The 23,199-nt window shown below is 43.9% G+C and overlaps 1 protein-coding gene across 1 annotated transcript in view; it reads left to right on the top strand.

Moving 5' to 3' along the window:
* POLR1B (RNA polymerase I subunit B) overlaps positions 1-22,381 on the top strand; it is a 33,295-nt gene extending 10,914 nt beyond the window's left edge. Inside the window, exons 6-15 of the mRNA XM_074949808.1 lie at positions 2,626-2,849; positions 4,935-5,106; positions 10,760-10,931; positions 11,849-12,130; positions 12,743-12,876; positions 13,349-13,519; positions 14,435-14,591; positions 17,327-17,523; positions 18,443-18,696; positions 21,032-22,381. Coding sequence (XP_074805909.1) covers positions 2,626-2,849; positions 4,935-5,106; positions 10,760-10,931; positions 11,849-12,130; positions 12,743-12,876; positions 13,349-13,519; positions 14,435-14,591; positions 17,327-17,523; positions 18,443-18,696; positions 21,032-21,914 — 2,646 coding nt within the window. The 3' untranslated portion in view covers positions 21,915-22,381. The remainder of the gene's footprint in view (positions 1-2,625; positions 2,850-4,934; positions 5,107-10,759; positions 10,932-11,848; positions 12,131-12,742; positions 12,877-13,348; positions 13,520-14,434; positions 14,592-17,326; positions 17,524-18,442; positions 18,697-21,031) is intronic.
* The last annotated feature ends 818 nt before the right edge of the window (positions 22,382-23,199 follow it).

The following is a 23,199-nucleotide window of genomic DNA, read 5'->3' as shown; positions in this document are numbered from 1 at the left end:
GCAGTGTTGTACAGGACACAAAGGAAGTCAGCCGTTTGCCCCATCGGGCTTAAAATCTGAAGGCCCAATCCTGTAAACCTCCGTAGGTGTAATAGTTATTACCATGACCTGTCCTGTTGCTCACCAATCTTACAGAAGGGTCCTTGGCGCCTTTGGGATTTTGCTGTCTTCCAAGTCTTCCTTCCTGGTGGTTACCTTTGCTGCCAGGAGGATCTCAAAGACACAGACACTGATGCACTGTCGTCCATGATAAAAGTGTCTGCCCGTTCTCCTCCCTAGATTACAGAGACATTTGGGGAAGAGGAGGCTACCCATGTTGAACTGGAGAGCTGCTAGTTGTTGTTTAGACAGGACCAATTTCTTAGGAAGTCTTCTGGTGGTGAACTTTGGGCAAAAAGTCCAAAGCCCTGTCATCCTGTCTCAAAGGCATTTCGAATGAATTCGACTGTTCATCCAAACCTGATTTCACCTACAGTACCTTATAGCCCTGCTCCAGAACCTCTTAGAGCTCATTCCCTCATGGAACAGCCATGGTGTCTGTCTGTAACATGGCCTCAAGGGAACGCTGTGGTGCTGCTACCCTGAGCTCAGCCCGCACCTTCAGATGCTGGGTTCAGGAGGGCGGGGTTTCAGCCTTGAACTAGCAGGGTTCCTTAGCTGACCCCTACAGCAAGGCCACTGCTAGCTATTCTCCTACAGTGGGCTCTGTGGAGGCAGATTCATGAAGGAAGACCTGGGGGGGTTACTATCGTAACTCCAGTTCTTGTTATGTTGCTTCCACAGAACCACGCTGCCCCATTTGCTCCCTTTTGCTTCCGAGCCGAGCTCCTTTTCACATTTACTGTGGTAGAGAGGAGACGGTTAGAGGGTCCAAGGTTGGTTATGTCCTCAGCCCAAAGGTGGAAGTCTGTTCAAGGGACATGCGCAGGCCCCCAACTGACACCGATCTAAACAGTTCTATGACCGCTGCCTCAGGTGTGCAACTCCTACAATGTGAGTGCGTCTTCGTAGCACAGTTAACTTGAATTATAACTTGAGCATTACTGCAACTAGAGTCCCCTCCATGACCACAAATATTTAGCTTCAGTTAAATGGTGCTTTAAATTCAAGCTAACTGGGGTGGACGGGCTGTTTGAGGGACAGGGATGCTGATGCTCGAGCTCATAATGCTGTGGGATTGCAACAGCCCAAGGTACCCGTACTCGGCAGCAGCTAATCCATTCATTCTGTGCTGCAAATCAAATAACTGTGTAACTCTAGTGTTGTTTTGAAGTGTGGTCGCTCTCACTTGAGCTGGGCTAACTCCAGTGTGCTAACTCGAGGTAACTGGTGCAGTGAGGATAAGCCCAGTGCCTTTGTAGAGGCAATGAGTGCATTTAGAGAGCACGAGTTACGGAAGGCAAGCAACAACTGGATAATGAACTTTCAAAAAAGCTCATAACTATAGAATACAATTTAGTAAGCACAGTGCATGAATTTTGCTAAGCAAGACAGTGAAAGTTTTCAAAATAGCTGTCTCTGGACAGAATAGAATGATTTAAATTGTGCTTTAAATAGGTGGTAGTAAAGACTTGGCTTCAATTAACTATTTTCATCTTTCTTTTCCTGAAAAGAAAGCACATTCTTTCTGGTAGTAATGTCAGACTGCTTTTGTAATCTAGTTGATGTATTTGATTTATCAACCCACCAGGATGTGTCCATTGTCAGACGACATGCACATGCTTTGTTGAAATGGCAGCTTAGTTTGACAAATTACATTTCTTCACAGGTTTTATTTTTGTTTTAGTAAACAAGTGAAAGTTATTTCTGATTTTTCTATTTATAAAACCTCAGTCTGTGTGAGCTGTTTTGTTTAAATACAATCACTACCCAGTTTAGAATGTTGGATTTAAATCTGGGGATTGCAAACTTGAGCATTGTGGCTGAACTCAGGGTACGCTACACCTGCAACAGCGGCCCAGCTATGGCACTGCAATTATGTTGCTAGAGCACCATATTGTAGATGCTTCCTACAGCAATGGAAGGGCTTTCTCCATCAGTGTAGTGTTAGCACCTCTCGCGGTGGATGAATTCTTCCATTGATCTAGCTGTGTCTCTTCAGTATTAGGTCAATCTAACTACGTCGCACAGGGTGTGAAATTTTTCACAGTCCTGTGCAACGTAGCTAAATCGATCTAATTTTTAAGCCATCCATTCCATTATAAAAACCACTTATTTTCAATTTACTTAAATGTCAATAATTAGTGATTTGAGACAAATTGGGAATTAAATTTATATTGTAAGCAAGGTCAGTCTATAAAAATATAAAAAATCTTATTTAAATAAAGAAAAACTATTTTTATTCATCATTGTCTGTATTAACCCAGCTTTTGCTTTTCCAGGGGCTTCATTAGGGTAGGGCATTAGTGGTGATCATCAGATTGTGTATACCCAGGGTCTTTCTCCACAGCTAATCGAACCTCAGAAACTGTTTTCATTTTAGGGGAAGGGTATTAGGACAGAGGAGCATAAACCAGCATAAGTGACTGGAGTGACCTGGTCCCATTCTATAATTTAATTAGACATGGTGATTTATTACTCTTGGTTTTTCTTTGTTCTCTGATCTGGTGCCTTTCTCTCCTCCAGGCATTAGCTGGTTTCTCAGATTACCAGATTTTTCAAGAGTTGATCAAAGGAAGAGAAGACAACTCCTTCTATAAGAACTGCATCTCTCAGATGCTGAGAATGGTAATGGAGGAGGGCTGTGCCACGCAGAAGCAGGTCCTTAACTACATTGGGAAATGCTTCCGAGTGAAACTCAACCTTCCTGAGTGGTACCCAAATGAGCAAGCTGCAGAATTCCTTTTGGAGTACGTATTCATATAGCAATATATAAGTAAATGATTGAACTACAGATGTAGTCACATTTCACTGTCTGACCTTACTGTATCATGACCAGCTTTTCAGTAAACTCAAGGACAAAAATTTAGAGAGACATCCACCCCCGAATAACATTATGGGGCCAGTTTTCAGCCAGTTTCTGGAAACTTTGCATTTACCTTAATCTGTCTGCAAATACATATCCACCAAATATGTGAGCATGATTTCGGAGGATAGCTGAGACTTGGTCCTTCGTGCATTTTGCCATATGGCTTTGTAGTGGGTTTTATAAAAGATCTAAATATCCTCAACACTGAGAGATAGATGTTAGGAAATTGAACAGTGAGCACTGCCTTAACTCTGAATCTACTGTACCACAGCCTGCTTGGCATTTAACCCATTGTTTGAAGTCCTTTGCACTTGAGCATAACAGGGTGAGTGAAGTTTATCTTAAAAGGTTTTTGGGGAGTATATTTTTAGGTAGAGGAGAGAAAATAAATGCTTGCTCCGTGGAATAACATAGGACACCGCATTCCATTCCAGTTTTTACTTTGAATATTTTTAAGGGGTGGGGGGGAAGGAGGAAGTGGTATTAGGGAATCCCTGGTTCATGATACAAGTGTTTTGAGTTGAGGAGCTCATGCTGCTAGCCCTTGAAAGGAACTGATTGGAAGGCTCCAGAGTCCTTGAGAGACCTGTATTTAGAGCATGGTCAGTGCGGTAGAGACCTCAGGCCAGCCTACTGGTGACTCAAAGGGTTAAAAATGTTAAGAGTCAGAGTCATCTGGAAGGACAAGAGTCAGGAGTAAGAATCCTTCATGATGATCTTCAGAGAATCGGAATTTCAAGGTTAAACTATCTATTTTTTTCCTTTAAAAATATCCTGGGGCTCTTCGTCCATATGGACTAAACTGAACATTTTGTTCATCAGAAAGGGTTTTCAGTTGAAGTGGGAGTTGAGACAGGAGGAAGCTGAAGGCACTCGATACGGTGTGCACCTCGTTCAATTGAGCTTTGATAATTATAACTTGCATATTTTGAAAAAATTTTCCTGCCAAGTTTTGGCCCAGAGTGGACCTTTATAGTTGAGTCATAAACACTTAAATACAAGGGAGTACAGAGTGGAAACAGTCATGGCAATGCTAAGATAAGCAAGGGCGATAGGTGCTACCTAATCATGGCACTTGCCTCTGGGAAAGTAAGCTTGTAGCTGATCTGCTCTGACAGGAATTTAGGAAGTCTGTACTTTGTCTTGCCCATGTTAAGCTGTATTCAGACCAAAATTTTATAACTGAGTGCTCTGCTGGGACATGGATAGGAGGTTTGATTGTGATGTTGCATGGCAGTAACAGAGTTTTAGTGAGTACATTTTCTATTTACCATTTATTTAGAGGGAGACAAAGTAGGTGAGGTAATATCTTTTATTGAACCAGCTTCTGTTGCTGGAAGGGACAAGTTCAAAAGCTGTGTCCCTTCACCAACAGAAGCTGATCAAGTAAAAGATATAACCTTTCCTACCTTGTCTCTCTCCTATCCTGGGACCAACATGGCTACGGTAGCACTGAAAACATTTATTTTGAGTGCATTTTGTGTTTACTATTTCTCTGTGGAACAGAGTTAGTGATGCACATATATGATTGCACCACATTTTATGTGAAATCCGTGTACGAAATTTAGCCTTCATGTGGATCTGTCTCAAAATAATTTTGTGCTTTTAAGTCAATTTGGTGCTTAAAAAGGTGTAGAATTAACATTCCAGGAGTCTCTCTTCATCCAAATAACAGGCACAGTACTGGGAGCAGCAGTGCAGGCTCACCTGCTGATGTGCCTCAGTCATGTTCTGGAAGATTTGCATCTCTAAGGATGATGAGAGGGATGTCTCTCAACCCTTTCAGGCCGTGGTCTGCGTTGAAATTTTTGAAAAACCCCCAGACGTGTGTGGGGGAAACTGTTATGCAGCTTAACTTTTGAGTTAGTGAATAAGAGTTTGGTCAAGGGCTGTTCAGGCGGGACCTTGGACCATAAATTCTGTTAGAGATGGAGTTAATTGGCCCTTTTTCTTCCTATTCCTACAGTCAGTGCATCTGTATACACTTGAAAACCAAAACTGAGAAGTTCTACTTGCTTTGTCTGATGACCCGGAAGCTGTTTGCTTTTGCCAAAGAAGAGTGCATGGAGGAGAATCCAGATAGCCTTATGAATCAGGAGGTGCTTACCCCAGGGCAGCTTTACCTCATGTTCTTAAAGGTAATGCCTTAAAGTGTTTAAAGCTGTGAGTGGCAGGAGAACCTCTAGATATACAGAAAAGAGAGCAAATCTGAATCCAGCATGTGGCGTATTTGAATGGCTCGTATAAGAGGAGCTTGTGGGGAGGCAGCTGGGCTCTGGTGGATCATGCTGAGGATTGAGATTCAAAAGATCTAGATGGTGTTTCCAACTCTGCCCCTGGTTTGCTGTGTGACCTTGGATATGTCACTTAACCTTTCTGTGCCTGCTAGCCTGTCTGTGGAATAGGGATGATGCTCTTTGCTCATCCTCGTTTGTTAGAGCACTATAACATCTACAGCGAGAGCGAAGTATTATCCACTAAACACACCACACACAGGATTCTCACTCCTGAATTAGCATCTCAGCTTCTCAGTATAAAGCTGGCATCACTCCCTCAGTCAACACTGTGCCGAATGCTGTCGACAGACCCCTGTGCCGAATGCTGTTGGCAGACCCCCAGCTCAGGCCTGCACTCTGAGGATTTCACTTTTGAGTCACTCCAGGCCAACCTTGTGTCAGTTGTAGGACAGCAGGTATGTTCTTCATTTCCCAAGTGTTCAAGGAGACATCTGTAGGCAGATTTAAACACCCATGTACATCACATGAGACACTCAGGCAGCACTGACCTTGGCTATGACCATTTGTACAGGACATCTTTCTACCACAAGTCCACAAGCCTGCTTCATCCTGCTTCAAAACCATCTCTAGAAAGGAAAGGTCAGAAACCCCTAAGTATGCTAAGATGCATGGAGGCACCAGGCATCATAGGACACTGAGTAGGATGTGCTGAGTTAAGTCCTCTGAGGTGGAGTAGCTAAGAGTGTATTTGGCTGCGTTGATACAGTGCAGCTGATCTAATGCACCAAAGATAACAAGGAAGAGTTTGCGTCAGGGCTGCAGTAAAGTGCACCGAATGATTGGAGAGCAAATGACTGCACCGGGGCCCCAAGCTGCTGCCAGTTCTGGGAAGCAAGCACCAAAGGGTGCCGTGATGTCTGAACATGTTGGGAGAGTGCTTTGAGATACTGTTAGAATCAAGTGACCAAAGCACCAATGGATGGCGTTTTGGGACAGGAGTATTAAGACATCAGGTCCAAGACAGACAAATTTTTATTTGTTATTTTTTTTAAGTTTGATTGGCAAGGAGGGGTTAGAAATATCAGAAAGGATATACTTTGGGTTGATCTGTAGGGAACACCTTCCCCAAACTAGATAAAGAAGGAACTGGCTTGGAATGCATGGGCAGCAATACAAGAGTGAGTGTCTTGGCATAGGACACCCATTGGGGGTTGTGATGGAGGGTGTTCTGCTGGCTTCATGCTCAGGGACACTGACCCAGGAGTGAGAATCCTCTGTGGGGAAGTCTTTAGAGAAGCAGGATAACTTTGTTCCTACTGTGGAAACGGTCTCAATACAGTTGTAGTGAAGCATCAGGAAGAACTTTTTGTTCAACTGCCCCGTGTTAGTTCTTTTTTTCCATTATAGAGGGAGCTGGTCACAACCCTTCTATTTAGATTGGCTAACACTTTGCTTTATGAAAGATCCTTATAACCGTTTTGGAGAAACTGATACCTTCATTGTTTGTAGCATCTAGGTATAAAGTTGAAAGAACAAGGAGTACTTGTGCCACCATAGAGACTAACAAATTTATTTGAGCATAAGCTTTCGTGGGCTAAAGCCCACTTCATCAGATGCATACAGTGGAAAATTCAGTAGGAAGATATAGATAGATATAGATATATGCACAGAGAACATGAAAAAATGGGGGTTGCCATACCAACTCTTAACAGACCAATCGATTAAGGTGGGCTATTATCAGCAAGAGAAAAAAAACTTTTGTGGTGATAATCAGGATGGCCCATTTCAAACAGTTGACAAGAAGGTGTGAGTAACAGTAGGGGGAAAATTAGAATGGGGAAATAGTTTTGTTAGTGTAATGACTCATCCACTCCCAGTCTTTATTCAAGCCTAATTTAATAGTGTCTAGTTTGCAGATTAATTCCAGTTCTGTTGTTTCTCGTTGGAGTCTGTTTTTGAAGTTTTTTTGTTGAATAATTGCGACTTTTAGGTCTGTAATTGAGTGTCCAGGGAGGTTGAAGTGTTTCTCTGACTGGTTTTTGAATGTTACAATTCTTAAACGTCTGATTTGTGTCCATTTATTCTTTTGCATAGAGTCTGCCTGGTTTAGCCAATGTACATGGCAGAGGGGCATTGTTAATCGATCAGTTTAGTCCCTTAAATCTCCATGATGCTCTGGTTTGCTGCCTGTCACATGGTGCATTGCCTGGCTTATGAATCTTGCATGCAAATGAGGGAGGAAAGCTGTTGTGGCTCATATATGCTAACCTGAACTTGGCCCCAGTCTTATTTGGACAGCATGTAACTTTGTGCTGCTGTCCTCATCTTGTCCCTTAGCTAGCCATGGGCCTTTGTGCTGAGAATGCACAGTCAGGGGGCACAACAAAGCTCATTCCTTGCTTGTGCTAGGAAAGCCATTCTTTTCAGGTCTGCCCATTGGTGCCTGAGCTGAAGTGCTTTCAGTAACCACAACTGTAGGAGTTGCAGGTGGCAGAAGCTATGCGTGCATTTGCTCAACACTAATAATCACTGGGGATTGCAAATTAGAATAACTGTAGCTGCAAATACTCATTTTGTGTCTTTCTCTTGTATGGGATGTGGTTCTCAACCAGGGGTCCGAGCCCCCTGGGGGCCCGCAAGCAAGTTTCAGGGGGTCGGCCAAGCAGGGTCAGCATTAGATTTGCTGGGGCCCAAGGCAGAAAGCCGAAGCCCCACTACCTGGGGCTGAAGCCAAAGCCTGAGCAGCTTAGCCTCACGGGGCCCTCTGTGGAGTGGGGCCTGGTTGCTACCACCTAACAGTGGCCCTGGCTTTTATATGCAGAAAAACAGTTTTTGTGGCACAGACGGGCCATGGAATTTTTATAGCATGTTGGGGGGGGGGTCTCAGAAAGAGAAAGGTTGAGAGCCCCTAGTATAGGAGACCTTTGTGCTATGTCTGTTCAGAGCCCTGTACTCCAAAAGACTAAGCTAGAACTGAGGCATTTGTAATACTGGTCTGTGTTCTGAAACAAAGACTATCAGTTTAAATGTTAATGAGCTAGTTCAGAAAGGAGTAGCAACACAGTGCATCACGACAAGGAGTAAAATTTTCACAAATTGTGATCGTTGGTCTCTTTTAAAAGACAAGGAAGGGATGGGCTTGTGGTTAAGGCATTGTGCTGGGACTTGGGAGATCTGGGCTCAATTTCTGGCTTTGCCACTGATTTCCTATGTGACCTTGATTTGTCATTTAATATCTCTGCACCTTGATTTTCCAGTCAGTAAAATACACCTCACACCATGTGGCTCTAATGTCAGGTTTAGTGCCCCACTCTATCTACCAGCACAACTGATACAAATAATTCATAAAATTGGTTAAACCGAAGATTCCAATTAATCTAGCTTTGTATTTTATTTCTGTAGTGCTTTTTATGTGATCTCAGAGCATTTTAGGGAACAATTAAGTATGTGAAGAAGCAACAGCATTCTGGCAAATTTAGTCATTGTAATTTTAGAATCTTCACATGTGCTGTTGAATAACAGATGTAAATTAACAGAGATGGAATCGGATGTATGTCACCAGGCTGGTGTCATCTGGCAGCAAGATTTGCCTAAAACAGCACTTGGTTCACTTACTCTTTTTTCATATTTTTTATGCCCTCCTTGCAATGATGATTCAGAAATAAAAAATGAATCTTGACTATCCGCATAGGAGTAAAATATCAACAGTAATTAAGGAAATCAAGTCAAAATAAAATGCATTAATTTTTGGAGCCGTTTACAGACTTAATAAGAGTAAATCAATTCAGGGTGGGGAAAAATCCTCCATTACTATAAATCATTTAGTTATCAAGGGCAGCAATGAAGTCAGGTAAGAGCCTTTTCAGACTCTTTAGGTTAGGCAAGGAGTTCTCTTGTGCTGCTGAGTTCACCTGGAGACAATCCAACGAGCATACTGACATCCTTCACTTCAAGCTCAGTCTCTGGCTTCTTAGATATACCATCTTCCTTTCCAAAAAGCGTTATTTCTCAGTAATCAGTTACAGTGTACCATCAAACCCTGCAGACTTTTGTACCTTCAATTCTCTCCTGAAACCCTGCTTCACTTATTTGTGCACAAGATCTGACTAACAGCTTCATCAACAAAACTAATGGAGGACTTGTGGCACCTTAGAGACTAACACATTTATTTGAGCGTAAGCTTTCGTGAGCTACAGCTCACTTCATCGGATGCATTCAGTGAAAAATACAGTGGGGAGATTTATATACACAGAGAACATGAAACAATGGGTGTTACCATACACACTGTAACGAGAGTGGTCAGGTAAGGTGAGCTATTACCAGCAGGAGAGCGGGCTGGGGGGGGTGGGGGGAGCCTTTTGTAGTGATAATCAAGGTGGCGGGTGGGGGGGGATAAACATGGGGAAATACATTTACTATGTGTAATGACCCATCCACTCCCAGTCTTTATTCAAGCCTAAGTTAATTGTATCCAGTTTGCAAATTAATTTCAATTCAGCAGTCTCTCGTTGGAGTCTGTTTTTGAAGTTTTTTTTGTTGAAGAATTGCCACTTTTAGGTCTGTAATCAAGTGACCAAAGAGATTGAACTGGGGTTCCAGGAGTGTCTGTGTGGATTTGTTCTCGTGCTTTTTCAGGGAGTTTCTTGAGCAAATGCTGTAGTTTCTTTTGGTAACCCTCAGTGGGACCAGAGGGTAATGGCTTGTAGAAAGTGGTGTTGGAGAGCTGCCTAGCAGGATTGTCTGGCTATGTAGAGTCCCTCCTCAGGCCTAATCACATCAGCCACACTATCAGAGGCTCGTTCACCTGCGCATCTACCAATGTGATATATTGTGCCAGCAGTGCCCCTCTGCCATGTACATTGGCCAAATTGGACAGTCTCTATGTAAAAGAATAAATGGACACAAATCAGACATCAAGAATTATAACATTCAATAACCAGTTGGAGAACACTTCAATCTCTTTGGTCACTCGATTACAGACATAAAAGTGGCAATTCTTCAACAAAAAACTTCAAAAACAGACTCCAACGTGAGACTGCTGAATCGGAATTAATTTGCAAACTGGATACAATTAATTTAGGCTTGAATAAAGATTGGGAGTGGATGGGTCATTACACAAAGTAAAACTATTTCCCCATGTTTACCCCCCACCCCATGCCCGCAGTTCCTCAGATGTTCTTGTCAACTGCTGGAAATGGCACACCTTGATTATCACTACAGAAGGTTCTCCTCCTCCTCCTCCCCCCCCGCTGGTAATAGCTCACCTTACCTGACCACTCTCGTTACAGTGTGTATGGTAACACCCATTGTTTCATGTTCTCTGTGTATATAAATCTCCCCACTGTATTTTCCACTGAATGCATCCGATGAAGTGAGCTGTAGCTCACGAAAGCTTATGCTCAAATAAATTTGTTAGTCTCTAAGGTGCCACAAGTCCTCCTGTTCTTTTTGCGGATAGGCTAACATGGGTGCTACTCTGAAACCTATCAACAAAACTGACATTCTCCAGCAATACATGTCCTCAGTTTTAACATGTCTCGTTTTTAAATCTTAGGAGAGGATGGAAGCTTGGTTGCTTTCTGTTAAAGTAGCCTTGGACAAAAGATCTCAAAAGACCAATATAACCATAAATTCAGAAAATATGATGAAGCTATTCAGCATGGGAATTGATGTTACAAGGCCATTTGAATATCTCCTTGCTACTGGTAACCTGCGCTCTAAAACAGGTAAATTTTATCTTGCACCTCATTCTGTTCCTGCGATACAATTTTAGCTCTCCACAGAGAGGTGCTGATGGATATACATTTTTCAAGCCTCTTCTCTTAAAGTATCATTTTGTCTACTGAATATTTGCTCAAGTTGAATTCATGAAGCTCCATATGAACAAGAAGCTTTTTCACAAAAGGATTAGATTTTTTCCTCAGACTTTGGATCATATGTATATTAAAATATATACGTTATTTATATTCAGATACAGGATTATATATCTTTACATTTAGCATTGCTAAAAGAAGCCGCATTGATTGCTTTGAAAATAATGTCCGTTCTCCTGGAAAAGGCACAGCATGGTGTATGGAAGTGCTGGCTACTTCTCTGTACTCCCTCCCCTCTGAGTTAAACTATCCAAGTGCAGTAGTTTCTATCATCAGAGCCCATTCAATCCTTGGCCTGTGCACTGAGGCTACAAACATCATGTCTAATATGATACTGTTTTATGTCCACTGGAGACTGGGCTGAGCCTACAATAGACCACTGGAAATTTTCTGAAGTGAAACTTCAATGAAAAATAGGGAAACAAATTGATAAAATTTTCATGGAACAAACTTAGTTTTGCAGTCAGCTTTGAGACTGTTAACTCATTTCACATAGAGCACCGAACAAGTGTGAGTAACTTTTGGTTGCTACCAATTTGAGCTGGATTTGATCCAGTGACCTTGAGTGTAAAGGCTGTATAGCCCATTTACCAGTCCACTGAACCCCTCAAATGTAGATATAGCTTAATAAGCTGAGAATCTCTCCTTTGATGTCAATCTTTTAGAATTCTATGCATGAGTCTAATGAAGATGATTTACAGAATTGTATTTTGCAAATGTCCTTCATTAATATCAGCTCACACATTAAATCTGGCTTTTGTTTTTTAAAGGTCTGGGTATGCTACAAGATTCTGGTCTGTGTGTGGTGGCAGACAAGCTGAATTTTATTCGTTACCTATCCCATTTTCGCTGCGTACACAGAGGTGCTGCATTTGCCAAGATGAGAACCACCACAGTGCGCAAACTGCTGCCAGAATCCTGGGGCTTCCTGTGCCCTGTGCACACCCCCGATGGAGAGCCCTGTGGGCTGATGAACCATATTACGACTGTCTGCGAAATAGTGACGAAGTCAGCCTACACCTTGTCCCTGCCACCTTTGCTCTGCTCCTTAGGTAGGTTCCGTTGAGTTAATAACTTAAGAAAAACTTACAGAGAAAACAGCTGATGATGATCTCTGCAGGACCCCACAGAGCCGTGTCTTCACTGGATATCATTAAAACAAAAACACTTCAACATGGCTAAACCTGCATTTTGGTTAATGACCAAAAATACTGTATCGCGTACACAGCACTGACGTTTTTAAAATGTTGATTGAGTATCAATACAATTACTTGGGGGTACTGAACTAATAAAAGCTGCATACTGTAGAATGAGCAGGTTCATGTGTACAGAGAGATAAATGCATAGAAATGTTTCCAAAAAGCATCATTATTTGTGCTTTTATAAGGTCACCAATGACTATTTAGTAAAAGAACAACTCATCTAAGAGTTTTATTTTCTTGTGGTCATCAAACCACTTTTTATTGTTTTAAATCTGAATATAATTCAGGCAGCATATGGAAAAATAGTGTATACCTGATATTTAGATTCTTAATATATGTAGTGGGCAAAGCAAAATGTAAAGCATTTCCTATATGCTGCTCTAGAATGTTTCTAAGATCCTGAAGAATGTTTGGTGTGGATCACTACTTTCGGCATTAATGACTTCCTTGGTTCTTTCCCAGGTGTCACTCCAGTTGATGGGACTCCAAGCCAACCCTATGCAGAGTGTTACCCAGTTACACTGGATGGCTCGTTAGTAGGCTGGGTAGAAAAAGATATGGCTCCTAGGATTGCAGATACTCTCCGGCACTTTAAGGTTGCCTTGTTTGATGTGACGTGACTTAAAAGAAGCAGTCTGAATCTACTGTGCTAGACAATATGCAATGTGGTGCACCTTGAGGCTTGCCTCAGATTCCGAAATAATTTTTAACACTTCCCAAACGTTTCCTCCCTTCATTTTTGTGTCTGACCCATTCATTTGGTTTTATTTGAATTTTATCATGTTTTAATTTAATTTTATGCCTATTTATCAGGCACTGCCACCAAAGCATTGCAGCATCAAGGTGTGTGTTGGTCGTAGCAATTTAAAATGCAATTGTTTTTCTCCGGTTTTGTAGAGATTTTGATGCAAATATTTTTTTTTTTAAATATATGAAACAGTGAATTTGTGTAGCTACTTGTGTGACTAAGATTTTCATTTGCAGGGGAAAATAGGCTATTGGATGCAAAAAAATCTTCATTTATTACAAGTTTTCTAACTGGCTTTTTTTCTGTATATGTGAGAACAGGTAATGCAAGAAAAGAAAATTCCAGCCTGGACTGAGGTAGTCCTTATTCCAATGACAGGAAAACCTAGTCTGTATCCAGGATTATTCATTTTTACTACCCCTTGCAGGATGGTTCGGCCTGTGAGAAATTTGGCCTTGGGAAAGGAAGAATTGATTGGTACTCTGGAACAGGTACTGTGCATGGGTCTGTCTAACGTGTTTGTTTATTACAAAGCAGTGGCCATTAGAGAAAAGTCTTTGATCCAAAAATAACACACACCTTACAAAAATATCTATGAAAGGAACAATGAAGGGGAGGTGGGAAGCTGATGTTGTCAACAGGGCAATTAAGTTTGCTTGGGTGACCTTAGAGTTTTCTAGCTTTTTACTGGTGTGTACTTTGATAACCACTTTGTGCTTGTAAGGGTTTTTACCCTTCAGTTACTGATATGTGCTCTCAATATTAACTGTCCCTGAATGAAGGCTTTTGTGTGGATTACTTCCTTGTGTTCACCTACCCTGTCTTCTGGCATGACACTTAGCTTTCAGAAAGAATGCTTACGTAGTGACTTAAAACCATGGAAAGGCTGGAGTGACATTCCCCTTCCCAGTTTTACTTCCCCTCCTCAGGGCTGGGAATGTGGTGTATGAGAAGGGTCGTTTACATCTACGCTACGGGGGCGGGGGGTGACGAGGTGACGACTCCCAGCTCACACCACAACAGTAGTGTCGCTCTGGTGACAAGGGCAGCGCCATGCTAGCCGTCCCAAGTACAATGAACCTGAACCCTGTGGGCACGTCCTTGGGGCTGCTAGCACATGCTGCCGCTGCTTGGGGTACTGCAGCCACGTTACTGTGTGTAGTACGCTAGCGCAGATGAGAACTAGCGTGAAAATGTCTACGCAAGCTGAGAGTCACATCCCTAGCTCAGGGTAGAAGTAGCCATAGTTGTGTTTGGTTTTTGCATAGTCCTCTTTACACACTAATACACTAAGTTACCAAATAGAGCAGCTGGAGCTATGTAAGTGAATGAAAGTGATTGGAGACAGCTTTATTTACCCTTAAAAAGATCAATTTGGTAATTAAATTGGACTTTGCTTATCTCAGGTCTTCATGAACATTGCTGTCCTTGAGGATGAAATTGTGCCTGGCGTGACCACTCACCAGGAGCTCTTTCCTCATAGCATACTGAGTGTGGTGGCCAACTTCATTCCGTTCTCTGATCACAACCAGAGTCCCAGAAACATGTACCAATGCCAGATGGGTAAGTACTGTGCTAAATATTGCCATCAAACAATGCCCCAAGTTTCCACATGCAAGAGGAAGGAAAAAAATCAGATCCAAGACTCCTTCATTCCCCTTTCCTTTGTATCCTCATGTGCTTTGCAGGAGGGGAGAACCTCCAACAAACCTTAGAGGGGACTGTTGGTTCCCCTCACAACCCCATGGGACTTGGGAGGCTCATCAGTATCCCTTGCAAGCCTTTCAAAGGAAAAGGTGTCCGTCCCCCCTCCCTCCCCCATGACAAACTTCCCCAGCAGTCAGGCTCAGTTACTGCTCAAGAGACAGGGCTTAAGAGTCCTCGTTTCTCATGTGCAGTGCTGAGCTCTCTGGAGCAGACGTTCTCTAATGTGAATTTTTGATAGGGGAAGTTACTGTTTCAAAATATGGTCAAAGGCACAGGACCTCAGCAGAATCCAAGGAAATTGGGTTTATTTCTTTTTTTGCCAATAAGTGGCAAATAAGTTGAGTGTTGAGAGTGTGTGGGTCTGCCTGCCTGCTATATTTTCAGGGATCCTAATTCAAGAACCCATCCTCCACTTCACTTCAAATTTTGAAGAAAATGTCTACAAAGAAATGTCTTAACCCCATCAGATAGACGCGACTCATGCCTGAAAGCATGAGAATTTATATCCTTTCTAAACTTTGGGGGTTTATTACTGTCTGATGAAATTGTGTATGTTCTCATTAAACTATGCAAATTCCTAACCCTTTTCTAATCCTACTAAGTTCTTGGTCTCTGTGATATCTATTGGCAATGAGTTCTAAAGCTGAGTGATGCTTGATATGTCTATGCGCACCTCCAAGGGTAGTGGCTAAGCTCCAGGGATGGCACATGAATGGCCATACTGGACTTGTGCCCCCCAGCTGTCCTCAAGGGACGGTTCTCGCAGTATCTAGTGACCTTAGAGTGGTATCCTTGCTGATGGTATTAGCTCTATTAACCGCCTTTGATACCATTGACCATGAGGTGTGTGGACTTGTTTCTGATCCATAGCAAGGATGGGTGGGATGCTCTGAATGGTCCTGGTCTTGCCTTGCTGACCGCTCTCAGAGCGTGGTGTGGGGTAACTGCTCCTCCCTGAGGCGCTCTTTTGTTAAACAAGCAGGGTGATATGTATGTGAGGCCATTGGGAGGCTTAGTGATGAGGCATGGGTTGCAGTATGCGGCTAACAGACAGCTCTACATCTCCATATCCATTGACCTGGCCAGAGCTGTCCATTGTGGTGCTCCGTGTCTGGGGGAGAGTGGCACAGCTATGAGGGCGAACTGGCTGAGACTCCATCCCAGACAAGATGGAGGTGGTGCAGATTGGTTGGGGGAAACAATCGGAAGATATAACAGGAATAATATTGGCCATCTTGAGGTGTGTCTGCGCCATCTGTGGATCAGGTTTTCAGTCTGGTCTCCGGTAACACTCAAATGCTATTAGAAGAGCAGGTAGCTGCCACAGCAAGATCACCTCTTTCCCCCTCCCCCAAGCTTCACATGGCTAAGAGATTTGAGTCCATTTCCTTTGGATGCAGACCATGCAACTGTCATCCATACCTTTGTCACTTTGCAGGGTGCTCACTGGGAGGCTATATCTTAAATCTGTCTGGAAACCGCATCTGGTACAGAACTTAGCCGCCTCTGTGTTAAGCAGTATGTATTTCATGGTCATATTAAACTGGATCTCCATGATCTGCACTGATGGCCTGTTGGTTTCTGGGTTGACTTTGTGTTGATTTAGACCTATCAAGCCCTAAAATGGCCTGGCTTTTCTTCAAGACCCCTTCTCTCCCCGTGACATACTACCACAGTTGTGGTTAGTGAAGACACTTGAGCTGAAGTGTCAATGGTATAAAAGAGAGTGTGCAGCTGGCAGGTGTTGAGAGAAGAGTGAGGCTGGGGACTCTAGGGTGGCTTTTGTTGGTGGAGTTTATTAAATGTTTGTTAAATCCCTGTTGCTGCTGGCACAGTGCTATTGATGGGTGATTGCCAGAGTCCGTATGGTGTGTATTTTAAGAGTTTACCAAGGGCACTTACTCCTTGGAATGGGTGCTCTTTTCCATACAACCCTAAGTGAAACCCTAATACACCCTAAGTGAAAAAGTGCTTCAAGAGCTCAGAATTCCACCTTACTCCTGCTAGGAAGCAAAGACCAAGGAGTAGAGAATCCAATTGGAAAGGTTTTGAAGAAGCAGATTTGTAGTTCAGTCATTTTCCCATGGTTGTCTGAAAATAGTAAACTGAATAAAATAGCAACCCATTGTTCAGAAGTTGCATCGCTTATCAATATTCAGACCAGGAGTTAAAAAATATTTTATAGTATGAAAATGTAGGACAGAAGAGACATATCAAATACAGAAAACCTTGATTTTAATTTTTTATGGTAAGTATGAAAGTGACATTCCATCTGGATATTTTAGAATTACTGTAAGAGGGAGAATATTAAAAATAAACCTTATTAAATGATAGGAATGAATTACTACAGGAGTTTAAGTAGTAGTTTGCAATTTGTGATTGAGGAGCAGGAAGGGAAGTTCTTATCTGCATCAGTGCTGTCTTAAAGTGAAAGCTTAGGAGAACTTTTTGGATTTGGGGAAAACATCAACTTTTTCTCTATACACAAGAAGAGACTCTGCAAACTGGATCAGTTTTATCCCTACCAAAGCTATGACAGAACATTGTGATTTTTTTGCCACTGGTTTTAATCCGTCTCTACTTTGTTCTAGGCAAGCAAACTATGGGCTTTCCACTTCTGACTTATAAGGAACGCTCAGATAATAAACTGTACCGACTTCAGACCCCGCAAAGCCCCTTGGTGCGGCCATCCATGTATGATTACTATGACATGGACAACTATCCAATTGGCACCAATGCAATCGTTGCTGTCATCTCCTACACTGGCTATGACATGGAAGATGCAATGGTAAGTCATTGAAAAGGAAATGGAATATACTGCCTTGACTGTGTCACGTGAGGAACTGGCTATGTTGATTCCCAGTTAAGTCATGAATTAAACATGTTTGACTAATTGGCAAAAAAAACCCAAACAATCTTAGTTTGCCACACAGCGGGTGTGCGCACAAAAGCAAGGAAATGAAAAGCCACCTAACAGTATGTGCCCTCTACTTCTCCACCTGTTTACAGGCTGCACCCCACAGCTTAGACTCTGCTGTGGAGTGTCTGGGGAGCAGGTCTCCCCCATGATGTGCTCTCCTCTGCCATTCCCTCCCTGGCTCTGCTGTCCAGTCTGCCTTCCTACTTGTCTGGGGAATGCTGAGAGAGAGGCTGTGCAGCAGGGCCAGGGGGCAACATCAAAGGATGGAAGTAGCAGTTGGTAAGAGTTTACTTGCCTGCTTTTGCTGGCGCACAAATTTCCCCGTCTGGTAAAGAAGGGGGAAATAAATCCCTTTTCACATTTCTGATCTGTATTGCTGTAGCACACTGGGACCTGCGACTGGCAATCGGCCCCATTGTCCTGGGCGCTGGACTTGCAACATTTGAGAAGTGGGTCATGTCAGTGGGAAGTGTGGTGTTTATGGGGTTGTGATTATTTTGGCAGGGATGTGATTATTTAGCTAGAGGGATGTTTTTAAAAAAAAAAAAAAAAAAGTGGGTCACAGTAATATGTACATTTTTTCTCTGCCGAGGTTCAGAAAGCATTTGTGGGCAGAGGAAGGGGAATATAGAAGCCTAGGGAGAGTGAATGTGTAAAATGGAGAGACTGAAATCAGATAAGTGTTTTCATCTTGTTTAAAAACGATTGTTTTGGGTAAGTCAGCTTTGAAGAAGCCTCGCTGAAGGGACTCTTCTAAGATTCTGGTTTATTGGGTTTTTTTGTTCAGATTGTAAGTAAGGCTTCGTGGGAGAGAGGATTTGCACATGGCAGCGTTTACAAGACGGAGAGCATAGATCTTGCTGAAAAAATCAAACAAGGAGATGACAGTCTGGTGTTTGGAGTCAAGCCTGGTGATCCAAGGGTTATACAGAATCTAGACGCTGACGGACTGCCGCACATTGGATCCATACTGCAGTATGGGGATCCTTACTACAGCTACCTGAACCTCAATACCGGGGAGAGCTTCCTAACCTATTACAAGTGAGTTCAGAGCTCAGCTCTTCTAGTTACCGTCTCAAATGCAGAGTTCTGAGAAATCCTCTGATGTGCAGACAGCCCTGTAGGGTTTAGGAGTCCTTTATTCATTCCCTGATGATTCCAGAGAATGAAAGCGTCTGTGTATCTTTTTATAAAGCATCTCTCACTGGATGCATGCACTCTAGGGAAGAGTAAGTAATATTGCAGATGGATTTCACACCAGTATATTGGCTTTCCTCTGAGCCCTGCAAGTGTTGAAAAGCTGCAGATGCTTCTTCACAAAGCCAGGGAAAGACACACACGAAAGGTGGGCTTACCACAAAGTAAAACTGGAGACAGTTCTGGTGAGGAGAGCTTGTGCATATGAGATTCCTCACCTCCCATTCTCCACTACTCCGGAACTTCGGCTCATCTTTGTTGCGCTCCCCTTCCCCTGCAGCCATTCCGTGTGTAGTACTACACTGCTTTCGTACTCTATAGCTTCTTTCACGAGTATTTCTTAAGGCACTCTGGGTAAAATTTTTACAGGTGCTTAAGCAACTGAGGAGCCTAAGTTCTGGTGACTTCCAGTGAGAGGTGTGTAGGACCTAAGTCACTTTGGAAAATGGGAGCTAGGCTCCTACATCACTCAGGCAGTTTGAAAATTGTACCCATTATAAACAAACGTTATCACGTTGCTGGGAGGTAGGCGGTATCCCTGTCTTACTCGCGGAGAAACCAAGGCACAGGGTCTGCGGCAGAACGAGGAATAGAACCCACTTGTCAGGATACCTTGTCAGTGCGCTAGCTAGACAAGCACACCCCTCTCCATGTAGGATCAGTGACCTTCCTCTGTGTGGGTGGGGGGTGGCCTCCTCCATCTGCTGATCTTCAGGCCCAGAATGTTAAAGATGACACGAAAAGGATATTTAAAAAATTGGGGTTATAAAGAACGGCCTAATAGTTGGTGGTTTTGGGGGGACTGGGCTCGTTCTGCTGTTTTTATTATACATTAGAACGGGGTGGCCAACTTGAGCCTGAGAAGGAGCCAGAACTTACCAATGTACATTGCCAAAGAGCCACAGTAATAAATCAGCAGCCCCCCCATCAGCTCCCCAACCCTGTTTCCAGAGCCTCCCATCCACCAGCAGCCCTGCCGATCAGCGCCTCCCTCTCTCCCGATCAGCGCCTCCCGCTCCCTCCCAATCAGCTGTGGCGTGCAGGAAGCTCGGGGGGGGGGGGAGGAGCGAGGGCACTGCAGGCTCAGGGGGCGGGAAGGGGTGGAGTGGGGGCAGGGCCTGTGGCAGAGCCAGGGGGGAGCAGTGAGCACCCCCCAGCACATTGGAAAGTTGGCGCCTGTAGCTCCAGCCCCGGAGTCAAGGAGCCGCCTATTAACTTGTGAAGAGCCGCATGTGGCTCCGGAGCCACAGGTTGGCCACCCCTGCCGTAGAAATATCAGGAATCTCAAGGTTTGTCTTTCTTTTTTTCCCCCTGGAGGATCCCAGAGATATCTGTGAGATTTGACACCTTAAACTAAGAGGACAAAGATGTTGAATCTTTTACCAACAAGAGCAACCTTCCTTTTACTAAAGTATTAGTTGCTGACAATAAGCAGGCATTAACAAAAACATTTTTGAATATTCTGACTAAAAATTCCTACCCCTTTCAGATCATCAGCTCTCTCTCTGTGGGCACTTGTGATCTCACTGTTTCACTAATTCTCTAGTCCTCTTAGTCTGCAGTCAAGACTAGACATGACTTTCTAATGGAAAGGGGAAGAGAGGGTAAAAGGAAAAGCCTTTTTTTAAAAAATACATACAACTTTCAGGTCGTCTTTATAGCTCATGATGATTTAAATAAAAATTAAAAAGGGGGCACAAGTCCACTTTTTCTTGTTTGCAGGTCACATTTAAAGTGTAAAGAAACTTACCAGATATTGAAACTCGGCTTGACCATCAATTCCCAGAGTGCAAAGATTAATCAGTTTTAATCGCTTCTTACTCTACATTGTTCATGGTGCATAAATCAAAAATCTTTTAGAAATCATAGTTTTGATTATTGTATTAGAAATGACTCCAGCAGCCTTTGAGGAACCCGTTTTTCAAGTGTAATGCTTTCTAAAACCAACCTGAATGTAGTTTTGATCTCCATGCTTACAAAATGGCTTCTTCCTTGAGGAAATGCTGAGTTTCCCAAGACAACCAGTTCATTTCACATAGCTTGGCTGTACTACTTATAAAGTCTCTTTCTAAAAGCAGTCTGAGATTATATCTCTTTCCAGACAAAAGTTCCTGGCACAAAGCTGCCAAGTTAACAACTCTGAAACTTTCATTGACTTTCTTTATTTTCCCCTTCCCAGGAGTAAGGAAAGTTGCATTGTGGATAACATCAAAGTGTGCAGCAATGACAGTGGAAATGGAAAATTTAAAAGTGTTTGCATCACTATGAGAATCCCTCGTAATCCAACTATTGGGGACAAATTTGCCAGCCGACATGGACAGAAGGGTATTTTGAGCAGACTCTGGCCAGTTGAAGACATGCCATTTACAGAGAGTGGAATGGTTCCCGATATTCTCTTCAATCCTCATGGCTTTCCATCCCGAATGACCATTGGAATGCTGATTGAGAGCATGGCAGGGAAGTCTGCAGCGTTGCATGGCCTCTGTCACGATGCCACCCCCTTCACGTTTTCAGAGGAGAACTCTGCCTTGGAATACTTTGGCAAGATGTTGAAGGCTGCTGGCTATAACTACTATGGAACGGAGAGGATGTACAGTGGAATCAGTGGGGTGGAACTGGAGGCAGATATCTTTATTGGAGTTGTATACTATCAACGCCTGCGCCACATGGTCTCGGACAAGTTCCAAGTGAGGACGACAGGAGCCAGAGATAAAGTCACCAACCAGCCCATCGGTGGGAGGAATGTCCAGGGCGGGATTCGCTTTGGAGAGATGGAACGCGATGCCTTGTTGGCTCATGGCACGTCCTTCTTGCTGCATGACCGTCTCTTCAACTGTTCCGATCGGTCTGTGGCCCACGTCTGTGTCAAGTGTGGCAGTTTGCTTTCTCCTTTGTTGGAGAAGCCTCCGCCTTCCTGGTCCACCACGCGCAATAGGAAATACTACTGTACTGTGTGCAATCAGAGCGACACAATCGACACAGTTTCTGTGCCTTATGTCTTCCGGTATTTTGTGGCTGAGTTGGCAGCCATGAACATAAAAGTGAAACTTGATGTGAACTAACTGTGGACGTGAATAGCCAGTCAACTACTCTGGAAAAACTAATTTTTAAATGTCCAGAGTTTTCTGTTGAAGGATTTAAAAGGACTATTAACTCATAGCTTAAAATCCTGCAACAGCTGTGGGATTAGTTTGATTTGTGTACGTAAACTGGGGAGATAATCTGCTAAATTACTTAGCAATCAAATGGAGAAGAGGTACAGACCCCTTAATAGTCACTGTTAGCTCTGTAACAATCCTCTGCATTTGTTTCATATTCGCCAAAAATCGCTTTAGACCAAGGGTGGGCAAACTTTTTTTGGCCTGAGGGCCACGTCAGGGTTCCGAAACTGTATGGAGGGCCGGGTAGGGAAGGCTGTGCCTCCCCAAATAGCCTGGCTTTCGCCCCCTCCCACTTCCTGCCCCCTGACTGCCCCTCTCAGAATCCCTGACCACCCCCTCCTAGAACCCCACCCCCTATCCAACCCCTGCCTGCTCCCTGTCCTCTGACTACCCCGCCCCCTGACAGGCCCCCCAGGACTCCCATGCCTATCCAACCCCCCCATCCCCTGACTGCCCCCCCCCCAACCTCCATCCCATCCAACTGTCCCCTACCCGTCCCCCGGACCCTCCTGCCCCTTATCCAACCCCCTTGCTCCCCGCCCCCTTACATGCCACTCAGAGCAGCAGGACTGGCAGCCATGCCGCCCAGCTGGAGCCAGGTGCGCTGCCCAGAGTGCTGGCAGCACAACGAGCTGAGGCTGCGGGAGAGGGGGACAGCAGGGGAGGGGCCGAGGGCTAGGCTCCCTGGCCGGGAGCTGAAGGGCCGGGCAAGACAGGACAGTCCCACAGGCCGTAGTTTGCCCACCTCTGGTTTCAACAGTCGGGTATGAAAACTGAGCAGTGCCAATGATTTACTGGACTAGTGGGCTGGGAATTAAAGCGTTAACTCCTTTCCCCAGGTACTGCATCTTGTAACTGTGCGATGACTGTTCCGGGTGGTGGATGCACCACGTTGTGCTGAAGAGATTAAATAAAGGGGAATGTCCTTTGAACGCTGGAAGACCACCAAAAGTCTCTTTGTAAAAGAATCAAACCTAATGCCTTAATGGCTGGCACAGTGTCACTGTCATGTGCAGCCAGCCAGGAAATATCATTTCTTTGCCGATGTGAGAAATACATCTGTGATGATTAAAAGGGGAAAACGCTTGTGGTGATCTGAAGGCACAGCCCGAAGTCAGGACATGGTAGAGTGGCTCTGCTCAAGGAGGAGCTCTGGAAAGAGCCTGCCTCAGAGAGGCACAGTCTG

This window comes from Natator depressus, chromosome 3 (assembly GCF_965152275.1).
Source record: "Natator depressus isolate rNatDep1 chromosome 3, rNatDep2.hap1, whole genome shotgun sequence".
Lineage (NCBI taxonomy): Eukaryota > Metazoa > Chordata > Testudines > Cheloniidae > Natator > Natator depressus.
This window is presented reverse-complemented; position numbering and strand designations above follow the sequence as displayed.